Source organism: Contarinia nasturtii, unplaced genomic scaffold (assembly GCF_009176525.2).
Source record: "Contarinia nasturtii isolate CC-2019 unplaced genomic scaffold, AAFC_CNas_1.1 Cnas_scaffold_695, whole genome shotgun sequence".
Taxonomy (NCBI): Eukaryota; Metazoa; Arthropoda; class Insecta; order Diptera; family Cecidomyiidae; genus Contarinia; species Contarinia nasturtii.
This window is the reverse complement of record NW_022198046.1, coordinates 8,870,462-8,882,864: the sequence shown is the minus strand read 5'-3', so window position 1 is coordinate 8,882,864 and position 12,403 is coordinate 8,870,462. Positions and strand designations below refer to the sequence as shown.

The 12,403-nt window shown below is 32.7% G+C and overlaps 4 protein-coding genes across 6 annotated transcripts in view; all 4 read left to right on the top strand.

Moving 5' to 3' along the window:
- LOC116340614 overlaps positions 1–1,070 on the top strand; it is an 8,704-nt gene extending 7,634 nt beyond the window's left edge. Inside the window, exon 21 of the mRNA XM_031767200.1 lies at positions 11–1,070. Within this exon, the coding sequence (XP_031623060.1) occupies positions 11–849 (839 nt within the window). The 3' untranslated portion in view covers positions 850–1,070. The remainder of the gene's footprint in view (positions 1–10) is intronic.
- A 1,175-nt stretch (positions 1,071–2,245) lies between these two features.
- Positions 2,246–3,953, top strand: LOC116341194 (uncharacterized protein DDB_G0283357-like). Its single transcript, XM_031768117.1, has 9 exons — positions 2,246–2,356; positions 2,437–2,481; positions 2,545–2,637; positions 2,710–2,739; positions 2,807–2,848; positions 2,932–3,111; positions 3,170–3,204; positions 3,270–3,363; positions 3,426–3,953. Exons 1-9 carry the CDS (start codon positions 2,266–2,268, stop codon positions 3,494–3,496), a joined length of 681 nt encoding a protein of 226 aa, XP_031623977.1. The 5' UTR covers positions 2,246–2,265; the 3' UTR covers positions 3,497–3,953.
- Positions 3,954–4,437: 484 nt separating this feature from the next.
- On the top strand, positions 4,438–7,408 carry LOC116340613 (uncharacterized protein DDB_G0283357-like). Its single transcript, XM_031767198.1, has 8 exons — positions 4,438–4,486; positions 4,560–5,018; positions 5,125–5,355; positions 5,434–5,604; positions 5,738–6,040; positions 6,113–6,144; positions 6,233–6,269; positions 6,356–7,408. Exons 1-8 carry the CDS (start codon positions 4,438–4,440, stop codon positions 7,261–7,263), a joined length of 2,190 nt encoding a protein of 729 aa, XP_031623058.1. The 3' UTR covers positions 7,264–7,408.
- A 1,847-nt stretch (positions 7,409–9,255) lies between these two features.
- Positions 9,256–12,067, top strand: LOC116341019 (uncharacterized protein DDB_G0283357-like). 3 transcript variants are annotated; one of them, XM_031767848.1, is made up of 9 exons: positions 9,256–9,341; positions 9,414–9,836; positions 9,903–9,989; positions 10,069–10,086; positions 10,436–10,465; positions 10,533–10,592; positions 10,660–10,884; positions 10,949–10,989; positions 11,049–12,067. In XM_031767848.1, the coding sequence occupies exons 1-9, from the start codon at positions 9,284–9,286 to the stop codon at positions 11,976–11,978; spliced, it is 1,872 nt and encodes a 623-aa protein (XP_031623708.1). In that variant the 5' UTR covers positions 9,256–9,283; the 3' UTR covers positions 11,979–12,067. The 3 variants fall into 3 exon arrangements, with proteins under 3 accessions (XP_031623708.1, XP_031623707.1, XP_031623709.1); XM_031767847.1 differs by having other exon boundaries at positions 10,069–10,227; XM_031767849.1 differs by lacking the exon at positions 10,069–10,086.
- The last annotated feature ends 336 nt before the right edge of the window (positions 12,068–12,403 follow it).

The following is a 12,403-nucleotide window of genomic DNA, read 5'->3' as shown; positions in this document are numbered from 1 at the left end:
CAAACCGAAAATCCACCAACTAATGCCGATAAACTACAAAGCCAAATGATGAAAGAGGATGTCGTTCAGAACGCAAGCATGCATCCTGATGATAAAAAGCCCGCAACAAATCCATATTCACAGCCAATGCAACAAACTGAAAATCATTCAATCCCTGTCAATAAACCACAGAACCAAATGTCTGAAGAAAATGCCATTCAAAGCACAAATATGATGCCACATGAAAATCAACCTACAACAGATCAATATCCAGGTATCATGAGTTCGAATGGAGCTACTCCATTTGTGATTATTCCTGTTAGTTTCTATACACCACCATCTTCGAGTGGAAATACTTCAAAGCCCAATAAACCATCAAAGAAGAAACCATCCAAGAAAAAGCCGACTTCAAATCAACCAACTTCACAATACAGTGTAACTATCAATGGAACCCCAATCAAAAAAGATCAACCTTCAGTTTCAAGTTCAACATATCCATCGAAGCCAACTTCATACAATCCATCATCAGATTATATGAATTATTTAAATAGTCAATTCCAAAGTCAAAACTATCCAAATTTCCAAAACTATCAGAATTACCAAAATCAGCCACATATGAGCGTCGGTCCATCGCCGTATAACAACCAATATAATGACTGGAATCCTCAATATACAAGGCCAAATGCCCAATATAATCAATTCAATCCATACAGCAGCCCATTCAATGCTCCAAATGATTTTTCAATGTCGAATCAAGGCAACCCCAATTACAATATGCCAACCAACGCACAAAACGGATTCATGCATCAAAATCCAGCACTTAATGGTTACAATCCATCACGTCAGTTCAATAGACACCTTTCACTATAGAACTATTAAAAACATGCCATAAGGACTCAGGGGAATGAGGACAATACAACCAAAATTTAGAATAAAGAATTACAAAAATTAACACTAAAACCAAAAACGAAATTCAGTGTTTCTATAACATGCATATAACGCAATACAAAATACAATCAAAATTTGTGTAGTATTTTTTTTTTTGTATAGCTTTAATAAAGAATAATAATAAATAAATCATTCTACTCTAATGTCTTTGTCGATCTTTATTATTGTATCATGTTGTCTGCTGATTGTGGTCTATTTATTATTTAAAAGCTATCAAGTTTGTGAGAAAACAGCTATGAGTAACGGCGATAAGCAGCCGTTATCCGATACATTTTCCATTATTGGAATGGAAACGATACTTCTTTTATGATCACTTTACAAATACATAGCCATTTTTCGAATCATCTAAAATTGCGTATCTATCATTATCATACAAGTGGAAGTCAATCATTTAGATTTTCTTTTCTTCATAAAAGACTTTTTTTTACTTTTATTCAACTAAATGATGACACCCGAAGACTATTTGAACCGGCTAGAATATTCGTGACCTCAAGAAATTTGTCAAAATAAAACTGGAACTTGCCCATACATTTTTTATATCAACATGTTGCTCTTTTGATAAATTTTTTGAGCTCACGAATATTCTAACCGAGTCATTTTATCCGTTGGATTCAAGATGAAAATGGCACGCTTGCATTATAATTATATGGAAAAATATCAATGAGATTGATCTCGAATCTGAATATCCGTCTTGATACGGTAAAACTTGAATTTTGACATTTATCGGTATCAAACCATTTTGTATGTAATTGATAAATAGCATCGTTCTATATCTACCAGAAAAAAATTTGAAGAAAGGGAAAAGAAGATCCAATCATGTACCAAGTTATGCTTCACACATTTTTCTTGAATGCAAATTATATAAGAATACTTTGAAAGGAATGATTTCTAATTGTCTAGGCCTACAAGCACATAATATGGCAAAGAGAATATGAAAAAGCCGAGACCAATGATAATTTGTTGCATTAGCATATTGTAGAAAATGTTATTGATATTTAAAATAGACTTGAACAAATCATCGATTTATTTGCTAATATTATTTCCAAATGTTCTTTTTGTTGCCCATTTTAACTCATATTTTTTATAAAAAGGGAAACAAAAGCGAAGAAGCTAGGCCTATAATGGATAATCGCTTTCATTTTTAGGCATAATGTTATTATTTATTATACTCTTTCACAAAATGGATTAGAATACATTTGTGCGTATCGACACGCGCCAACCATATGCGTAGATGAACAGTTAGAGAAATTTGGGTGGAGTTCAATTTTAGCAAGATATAAAAGAAAAACTTGAGCCCAAAATTTAGTTGACGAATTCATGTTGAACTGATAGATTCCAATGGTTTATGTTAAGAAATTAAGTTTAACGATGAAAAATATGTCGTGCCTACCATTTGCGTTATTAATGTTGTGTACATGTTTAGTGTCAGGTAAATGTGAATAATTATAACTTGTGTTAAACTGAGCAAGATTTAAAATGTGAAAATTTGAATTTTCTTTTATTTTAAAGCTAAACGCGTACATTATGGTGATTATTACGAATATAATGGTGAAGGTTTGTGTGCAAAAACCAAGTTCTCTTTTCAATAAAATAATGCGACTGTGATATTATTTTTAGAGGCAAGAGGAGCAGCAAATAATAATAATGACGACAACAACAATAATAATAATAACAATAACAACAACGCTGCCATACTAAGCAGTTTTCTTGGTGAGTAATCTTTTATTCATATAGTTTGCATTTTCCTAATATTTCTGACTTCAACAAATATGTGTTTTTCAGGCTTAGGAAATGGCTGCGGATCAAACTGCGGTAAGATAAAACTTTTCATATCAGTATGTCCTGAAACCTGTCTATACGATTTTTTCTATATTTACAGGAAACAATGATCATCATCATGACCACCACCATTATGACAATGGTAATTGAAAATAAAAAAATGTGAAATGAAATTTTAAACATAATTTTAATGATATTTTCTTTGAAATATATTTAAATTTTTAGACCGACCACCATGGTGGCAATATGGGGGACCAGGATTTGGTGGTGGTGGCTGGCCATCATATGGTGGATACGGTGCGGGTTTTGGTACAGGAGGCTGGGGAGGATACCCTATTTGGCTTGGAAGAGTTTCATATCCAGTTCAAACTATCCAAACCAATGTAGGAACCGGAGTTAGTTTAGGTAAGAGATTTGAAATGTTCATATATACATAGCTAACCAGTCCAAATCATTGTTTTAGATAATGGAGTTCGCAATACAGATGGTAGCACTACGGTACAGAAAATGATAATGATTTTAATAAGTTGATAAATTTTGTAACAAATCTTTTTCGTTCGCAGTACTCGTACTTGTGGGGAAGCATACGTTATAATTTAGATGGTACTCAAACTGTGTCTATTCGTGGAATCGGCTCATACAGAATTAACACAAATGGTAAAATTATGCAGCAGTCTTATTAGTTAAACCTGGGTTCTTATTATTTTATCGATTTACAGGAACCATAACTACGTTAACTCGTTTGGCTTCCGTCCAAGAAGATGATCAAACAGAATCAACACAGCAATAAATTATATACGTGTAAAGTTGATCGCGAGAAGTTTTACTTTTTTAAGAAGTTTCATTTCAAATGATGAGTTTTAAGACATAAAATTTAAAACAGTTGAAACTTAAAAAAAAATGATATCGGAAGAGTCATTAGCATTATTTATTCTACACAAAAATTTATTTATTTGAATCATCAATATATCTCTTATTTTATGATTGAAATAAAAAGATAGACTACATTTTAATGATTTTTTTAACTGTTTTCAAAAAAAGTGAGCCTATAATTGAAATCGTTCTGTACGTACAACAGGTATGCGTTCTATTAATCAGAATTAAATGTATGAAATAAAATGTACAAATACCGTTGCTATTAATGACATATTGTTCTTCCATATCGACTGTGTGAATATCGCTACACAAAGAAATTCGTAACCGTTTTTAAATAAAAAAATCTCATTTTTGTATGAATCTCACCAAAACAGAATGTATCAAAAATTGAACAAAATTAACGAGTTTCAAACAACAATTAGATAACTTTATGATAGCATTTGAATAAAATAAAACTTTATCGGAAATTAGTCTTGACATGAATCCGTAAATTGGTCCAATTCAATTCTCTATTCATTCTCATTCCGTCTCTCTCATTCCGTTTCTCTCATACCGTCTCTATCAATTCTTTGAGTCATATTGCCAATTCTGTTTTAACATATTTTTGCAAAACAAAAGCTGAGAAACTGCACATAAAATGGAATAATCGTTTGGATTTTTATGTTATTGTATTAAATATCACAAAACGGATTCTAATCCATTGATGCGTGTAACGAACAGTTAGAGAAAGTTCAGTGATGTCTGATTTCTGCAAAGTATAAAAGGAAATCGCAAGAGATGTCGCATTCAGTTGACATAGCTTTGCAGACCCAAACTGGTTTGTATTTTAATAAAATCATGTATCTTTTGAGAAAAATGGCAAATTTGCCGGTAATTATTGTTTTGTGCACATTTTTTGTGTCAGGTAAATGTGAATAATCATAATTTGCGTAATATAAAGTGAGATGTTAAGTTTCAATTTAATTCGTGTTCTTCAGGTTTTCAGGCCAAACAAGTGCATTTCGAGATTGAGACCACCATTTCGATCGATGCGAAGAAATATTTGGAAATGTTCAAAAAATCAAATCAAACTGATTGTGCTGAGAATGAAGAGTATTTAGAATGTGGTAAAAAGTGTATGTTGAGCTGTCGATACTCTTCATCATCGCTTGGCATTGCACTCTCCGAAGATGAGTGCAAAAAAAATGAATGTGTCAAAGGATGCTTTTGTAAAGATGGTTTGGTGCGACAAAGAGATAAATGTGTACCTGTGGCAGAGTGTTCATCTCGTCAAAGCAAAGCTTTGGAAGTTCATGAATTTCCACAGTTCAATCAAGGATTAAAACTTTTTGGATTATTCCGACCATGTGCATCCGGTGGATGCGCTCCTCCTCCTTCTCCTCATCCTCATCCTCCTCAAAACATTCACATTCATAATTACAATGAAGCTATTGCCGGTATATGCAAATTCTAATCGTAAAAATCCATAATTCAAATTATTTCTGTTTCAAGTTAATGTAACTAATCAGTTAAAACTGTTGGAATTATTTCGATAATTTTAAGGTGATGAAGATTCAAATGAAGATTGTGTGCATGGCAATTGTGGACATAGCAGCCATGAAGGTCACAGTAGCTATGGAGGTCACAGTAGCTATGGAGGTCACAGTAGCTATGAAGATCCCAGTAGCTATGGAGGTCACAGTAGCCATGGAGGTCACAGTAGCCATGAAGGTCACAGTAGCCATGAAGGTCACAGTAGCTATGAAGGTCACAGTAGTTATGTAGCAAATAGTGGTTTGTGCTATACAATTTTAATTTCAATCATTGCGAAAGTATTTCATTATTTTTTTTGTCAAATTAAACAATTTTCAGGCGGAGGAACATCAAGCAACAGCAAGAGCGATGACAACAACAATAATAATAATAATAACAATAATAACAATATTGTTCCAGTAATTAACTTGATTTCTCCAGGAGGTGGCTCAAATTGCGGCTCAAATTGTGGCTCAGGAGAAAATCATCATACTCATCACTATTATCCGGGTAATCAATTCAAATGTTTTAAGCTATGCTGAGTAAGCACATTGTATTCAATACCAAAATTATCTCATTTTATCCTATTATTTTCGTTGCGAAATATTGAATAGTAATAATAATTAAATTTCATGCTTTTAAGTTGAAAATGGTCCAGTTGGTCATCATCCAGGAGGTCATCCCGGAGGTCATCCCGGAGGTCATCCCGGAGGTCATCCCGGAGGCTATCCCGGAGGCTATCCCGGAGGCCATCCAGGAGGCTATCCCGGAGGCCATCCAGGAGGCTATCCAGGAGGCTATCCGGGAGGCTATCCCAGTTTTCCTGGAGTCTTTCCCGGTTTTCCTGGAGGCTATCCCGGAGGTAGTCAAGCTTATTTAGATTTTTTAGCTTTTTTAAATTCACGATATGGACCTCCCAATGGAATGGTAGATAGTAATGGTGTTTGTAAGTATTCATAGAAAAATTGATGATTTTTTTACAAGAATTGAAAATAAATATAATATGTTACATTTTTAGCTATATTCTATATTAATGGGCTTCCATACAGGGTAATATATTGATTGTTAAGCAATACTCGACAATGGTGTAACCTATTTTTCATTTTCTTTTTCATCCCTATTTTATTTATTTTTATAGCTTGACACAAGAAATGAAAATTTGATTTTCCCTAATGGTATAATATTTAGTTTTTGAAATATACCTGAATCGCACAACACGTATTAGGGACACTAACAAATAACTTATATGTAATATTTACAGGCTCCTCTATCGACTTGACACGAAGGCGTAGTATTAATCTCCCTATTAACTTCATTAATTCTTACGATGAATCGAGTCTCGGTATTGATCAAAACTACGATCCGGTCACAGAAAATAATGATTTGAAAAAGAAAGTGAGATCACAATCGGTTCCTGTTAAATCTCCAGAAAACCACCAAATGAATCCAAGCACATTTTTGACGCCCAATAATCAATATGACAAAATTGTTAGTTCCAATGATATTCCATTCACAACCTTAATTGTACCAGTCGGTTATTATCCACCCAGCATGGAAACTAAAAAACCAAATAAGAAAAAATCATCAAATTTGAAAAAAACACCAAAAGATTCTGACAGATCAGTGAGTTTAACCCGAATTACAATTTCACCGACGGCATCGAGTCAGCAACTCAGCAACGACATTCTTTTGGGAAATGATTTACCTTTGAATTCAAAACAATTTCCATTCAATACACCCGCAAATTATCCCATTTATTTGAATGGTCTACCAAATCAAAATTATCAAAATTATCAAAACTATCAGAACTATCAAAATCAACCAAATTTCAATGCTGAAGCTGCATACAATAATCAATTTAACGGATACTTTTTGCAAAATCAACAACCAAATACCCAATATAACCAATTTAGTCCAAGTAATAGTCCACTAAATAGTCAAAATTATTTTGGTCCACCAATTCCAAATAGCGGACAAAACTCGTTTGTAAATCCAAACGCACCGTATATCGGCTACAATCAATTGCTTCCATTCAACGCAAATCAATTGCCGCAATTGTTTCAAGCAAACCCAACAAATGTCTATACCAACTCACCATCATCCAAGAGTGGATCTGTTGAAAGACAAGAAGAGGTTTCCACGGAAAAACCAATGAAAAAAGAAACTTAATTTGATTTATGATTAAAATTAAAAAATTATATTATGTATTATTCAACATTATTTATTTACACGCAAATAATTAAAAATGGTTCTAATTTTTGTATTTTCAATATAAAATTCAATAAAATGATTATATCAAAATGATTACGTTTAACACTTATTTGTAGAATTAACTTTTAATTTTTTGGTGTCAATTCCATAATTGTTTCTATCTGCATGAAATTATCTCAATAATAGTTTCTGTTCAAACCCCTGTTTTTTGCTAAATATTTACCATTTTACTCTTCATAAGATATTAAAACAACATTCCAAAAATTATTGATTTCTGAGAATATAAAATATCATTTTTAATCTCAAAAGACGGTGGCCCCAAACTTTTTATCGGCACTGTAGTCAATTGCAATGCGATCTTTAATATGTGCGTAGATATTTATGCATTACAATGTACGTGAATTCAGTCCAAACACGTACCAATTTTTTTAATCAATTATCTAACTTATTTTTCGAAGTTTTCGTTATTTTTTGTCACAAGCATGTCGCATTTGTTGCAGATATATTAGCAAAGATGATATCTTTAATCTCATACATGAACTTGAACTTGAGTATAACATCTGTATGTTTTGAATACATTCAATTTTGTAGATAAAAAAATGATGTAAAAAAGCTATCGGTATATAACTTGAGTCTTTCGATAAAAAGGTCATTGATCTCATCTAAATGGATATATTAGATCTTTTCAAACTAGACTTTTTTTTTTTCATTTTTGCAACAAACCATCAAGTAATGAACAAGAGTTTTATTTTTTATATTTAACGAATACAAGGTAGCACCCATTTGATAATAATCGCCAATTATGTAAATAAATTCTTAAAGAAGAGAAAATATAAAATGCACACTTTTGAAAACAATGTGTAACTGTGAACTGAATTTCAAAATTATTTGTCAATATGATATCTGATTATAAAGGATTTATTTCCAATGAAAAAAAAAAGTTAAATTCCAGTATATTCGGTCATGTTTCTGTTATGAAAGAAATGAAATAAATAATCGACAAAATATGAGATAGTAGTCGTTAGTTTTAAATAGCTATTGAATGATTGACTTTTGTGTAGTTTTTCTTTTGAATCGGTATCTTTCAATAAAAAAATACCCGAAAAGAATAAAACTTTGAAGCAAACCAGATTCAATGTAAATGCGCAGAGGTGTTCAATTGAATAACCTTATGATTAGCTTAACGGTGTAACTGTTTACGTATTCAACGAATTTTCGCAACACAAAAGCACCACGCATAAGGTCGGATGATCGTTTGCATTTTCATTCTTGATTATTATTATTATTATTATTTATTGAATTGTTTGATTTTTTCATTCTTTTATTCTGTTTTTTTGTGCGTATCGCTAACGAGTTGGATAACAGTTAGAGAAAGTTGGGAGGTGTTTGATTTTGGATGGGTAGTCAAATTCTGGCCAATTTCAAATTTCAAAAAATCGCTATTCCAATAAAATGTACAAATTCAATACATTTTTTGTTCTCCATATAGTTTATAAAATCCCACGTCTACCGCAGTAGATCGGATCCCAAATAGATCAATGCTTGAATTAGTGTTCAATCATATAATTTTTGTAGGTTTATAAATAACGCAACTTTGTAATAAACTGAAACACATTTAAGCCTATATTTGTCACTTAAAATCTTTAGAATGAAATCTTCACAGAACAAACGGAGGCATTTATTCGATTGATTGGCCATAATTTGTATTTGACTAACGGTCTCTTGATTTTCAACAACTTTTCTACAAACACAATAGCAACGAAGTAGCTACCACAACGTTTACATTTTTAGGCCTACGAAATAGACTAATAAACTATGTATTTTATTGAAGAAAAATTCATAATAATCTTCACAATATCATCGAAAAGATGTATGGCATTTAGGCCGAATTCGATTTGGTCGTGGTATAAAAACCAAATTTCAGATAGCAACGTACTCAGTTGATGAAGTGCTATCGGACGAAAAAAAGAGAAAAATCATGTATTTTGTGAGAAATATGCCATTGGCATTAATCGTGTGTATATTTTTATTGTCAGGTAAATGTGAATAATCGCAATTTGCGCAATATGAAGTGAGATGTTAAGTTCAATTTATTTTGTGTTCTTTAGGTTTTCAAGCCAAAGAAGTGCACTTGGAAACTGAATCGACCATTTTGATCGATGCGAAGAAATTTTTGGAAATTTTCAAAAAATCAAATGAAACCAATGTTTGTGGTGAGAATGAAGAGTATTTAGAATGTGGTAAAAAGTGTATGTTGAGCTGTCGATACTCTGCATCATCGTTTGGCATTGCACTCTCCGAAGATGAGTGTGAAAAAAATGAATGCGTCAAAGGATGCTTTTGTAAAGATGGTTTGGTGCGACAAAGAGATAAATGTGTACCTGTGGCAGAGTGTTCATCTCGTCAAAGCAAAGCATTTGATATTGAAATGGACACATCATATAATTCTGAGCCACCCAGACGTTTTCAAGGTATCAAACCATCATGTGGACCTCATGGATGTTCGTCGAGTTCTGTAAGCTGTGGTGCAGGTTTGAAAATTCGAAACAAAACAATGAGGAATATACCGTTAAAGAAGAATTTGTTTACGTTTTTAGGTGGCTGTGGATCGACTTGTGGCCCAAAAGGGTGTACAACCCATGGAAATGGACTCTCTATACATAATTACAATCAAGCTGTCGCCAGTAAGACTGAGTTTATAATATTTTTCCAATCGAATTGATTTGTCCAATTTTTTTAACCTGTCATTTGGCATTGTTTTAGATGGGGGAGGTAATGGAGGTAATGGAAATGATTGTGAAGATGGTTATTGTGGAGGATCGAGTTCGGGACATGGATATGGTCATGGCAGTAATAATCAAGCCAACAATAATAATAATAACAACAACAACAATAATAATAATAATAACAATCTAATCAACGGTAATGGTGAAAAAATACTTTATATATACAGAATTCTTACGTCATATTGTTTCGTGTCTTTGGCATTTAAATCATTATTTGGTAATTTCGCTTCATTTTACGAAATTGTGCATTTTCAAAATTTAACAAATATTTCCGAATGATGATGAGTGAAATACAAATTTGACATAGTAGAAAATCATTTCAAACAAATCGCAATTTTTTTCAGGTGGAAATGTATGCAACAGTGGAAATTGTGGTAAGATATATTGTGAATGCTATTTTTATTGTCATTTTAAATTGATTTTAACATTTCATTTAACTAGGTGGACATTATCGTCCTAGTCGCCCTTATCCGCCATACCCTTTTTATCCTACTTCGGGTGGTGAGTATTCAAACCAATTGTATAAAATGCACAAGAGAATAATGTAATTCTTTTCTGTTATCTGTAGGTTACCCATGGGGTGGAAATTACTGGGGTAATGGGGGAGGATTCAATTACTGGGGCGGAAATGGAATATACTATCCAGGTGGCTACTATCAAGGTATCTATTATCCAGCTGGTTATTATCCAACTTATCCTTGGTTATTATACAACACCGGCATTAATAATGGAGGAACAACCACCACCACAACCACAACCTCTACAATTACAAGAAGACTTAACGACGCTTTGGGTAAATTTTACTTCAATTTAAAAGTGTGAAGTTTTTAATTAATGTACGACTTTCTTTTTTAAAGGGAATTTTATCTTCCAGGATACAATTAACGGTGTAGTTACGGTATACATAAAAAAATAATTGAATAATTTCATTAGAATACAATGAGTTTTTGTTTACAGAATTACAGCACAAACGGCTTCGAATCTCTTTATCCAAATGGAACTAGGACATATACCTACAACGATCCGTCTGCCTTCGTTATACAAAATCCAGATGGTACTTTTTCTGGCGACGTAAATACCATCCTGGGTTTATTCTCTCGTTTATCAAGTTCATTCCGTAGTCACGAACAAAGCTTCGGAACACCACATAATAATCAAAATGACGATGATGAAATTTCAGCTGCAAAACCTTCAAATGAATATCCCTCTATTCAAAATTTATTTAATACAAACTTTTCGCCATTTACAACATTGGTTGGCGCCGCAATAACACCAGTAGTCATTCCTGGCTTTTCACCTGCATCAAAACCAGAATTGTTTGATAAGAAAAAACCGTCGCATAATCACGGTAGCAGTTCGAAAAAACTAACCGAAGAGTCTGAGAAGAAAACAAATATAATGTTTTATATACCAAATTTACAATATTATTCAGGCGTAAATCCATTGAACAGCCTAGAAAAGCATTCGTCATTTGCACCAAATCAAGTTCCACAAAAAAATCAAGCCGCTTATTTCAATTATTTGAACACATATAAGCCAAATGTGCCAAACTTTAACGGTGAACTCCAATACATTGTTTTGAATAATGACTTTGTACCTGAATATGCTCAACCGAATGCTCATTTTAATGGACCATTCAACATCCCAAATGAGCACCCATATGCACATTTCAATCCAAGTTTCAACACACCGCACAACGGGTACAATCCATCATTAAATTCACCGTTTAATGGAATTAATCCAACGCCAACATTCATGAACATTCAACCACTTCCGTTGGCAAAGAAAACAAACTCTGAGGTTCATACAATAAAACCAGTGGAAATAATTGATAAATCAGATGAAAGCGAAATAGAAACACCAGTTAAACGACAGCCAAGACTATGAATAGAGTTTAGCTGAAATCGCAGAGGTAGTTACTACTACACATCAGAAGAAAAATATTCTTACAAAGAGTAATGCAATTGACTTGCTTGAAGAAAAAGCAATTAAATTTTATGATGTATTTATTGAAAAATAAAAAAATGAATTATAAAAAAAATTCAGACATTTTGTGGCACTTATTTTAAAGTATTATGGCAGCGTATTTTTAATTAGATGGTGGCAAGTAAGTTGGCTTTGGTGGTAAATATAGACGATTTGTATCGTTATTTTTGGGCCTTTAACAATATTTGCGTCACAACTGCGGCATGCTTGGGTCGAAGTATTGTTTGCAAGCCACATTTTATTGCAACGAAATTATTTTCGTCATCGTATACCACCGAATAGACACAAATTTAGAAAAAAATGCACAAAATATAGCATAGATCACA

Coding starts and splice junctions, on each gene's coding strand:
- LOC116340613 (XM_031767198.1), top strand. CDS start 4,438: ATGGCAAATTTGCCGGTAATTATTGTTTTGTGCACATTTTTTGTGTCA. Junction 5,019..5,124: donor TTACAATGAAGCTATTGCCG/GTATATGCAAAT, acceptor GATAATTTTAAG/GTGATGAAGATTCAAATGAA. Junction 6,145..6,232: donor TTAATGGGCTTCCATACAGG/GTAATATATTGA, acceptor TTATTTTTATAG/CTTGACACAAGAAATGAAAA.
- LOC116341019 (XM_031767847.1), top strand. CDS start 9,284: ATGTATTTTGTGAGAAATATGCCATTGGCATTAATCGTGTGTATATTT. Junction 9,990..10,068: donor TTACAATCAAGCTGTCGCCA/GTAAGACTGAGT, acceptor GCATTGTTTTAG/ATGGGGGAGGTAATGGAGGT. Junction 10,228..10,435: donor TAATAACAATCTAATCAACG/GTAATGGTGAAA, acceptor AATTTTTTTCAG/GTGGAAATGTATGCAACAGT.
- LOC116341194 (XM_031768117.1), top strand. CDS start 2,266: ATGGTTTATGTTAAGAAATTAAGTTTAACGATGAAAAATATGTCGTGC. Junction 3,112..3,169: donor AGGAACCGGAGTTAGTTTAG/GTAAGAGATTTG, acceptor TCATTGTTTTAG/ATAATGGAGTTCGCAATACA. Junction 3,364..3,425: donor ATACAGAATTAACACAAATG/GTAAAATTATGC, acceptor ATCGATTTACAG/GAACCATAACTACGTTAACT.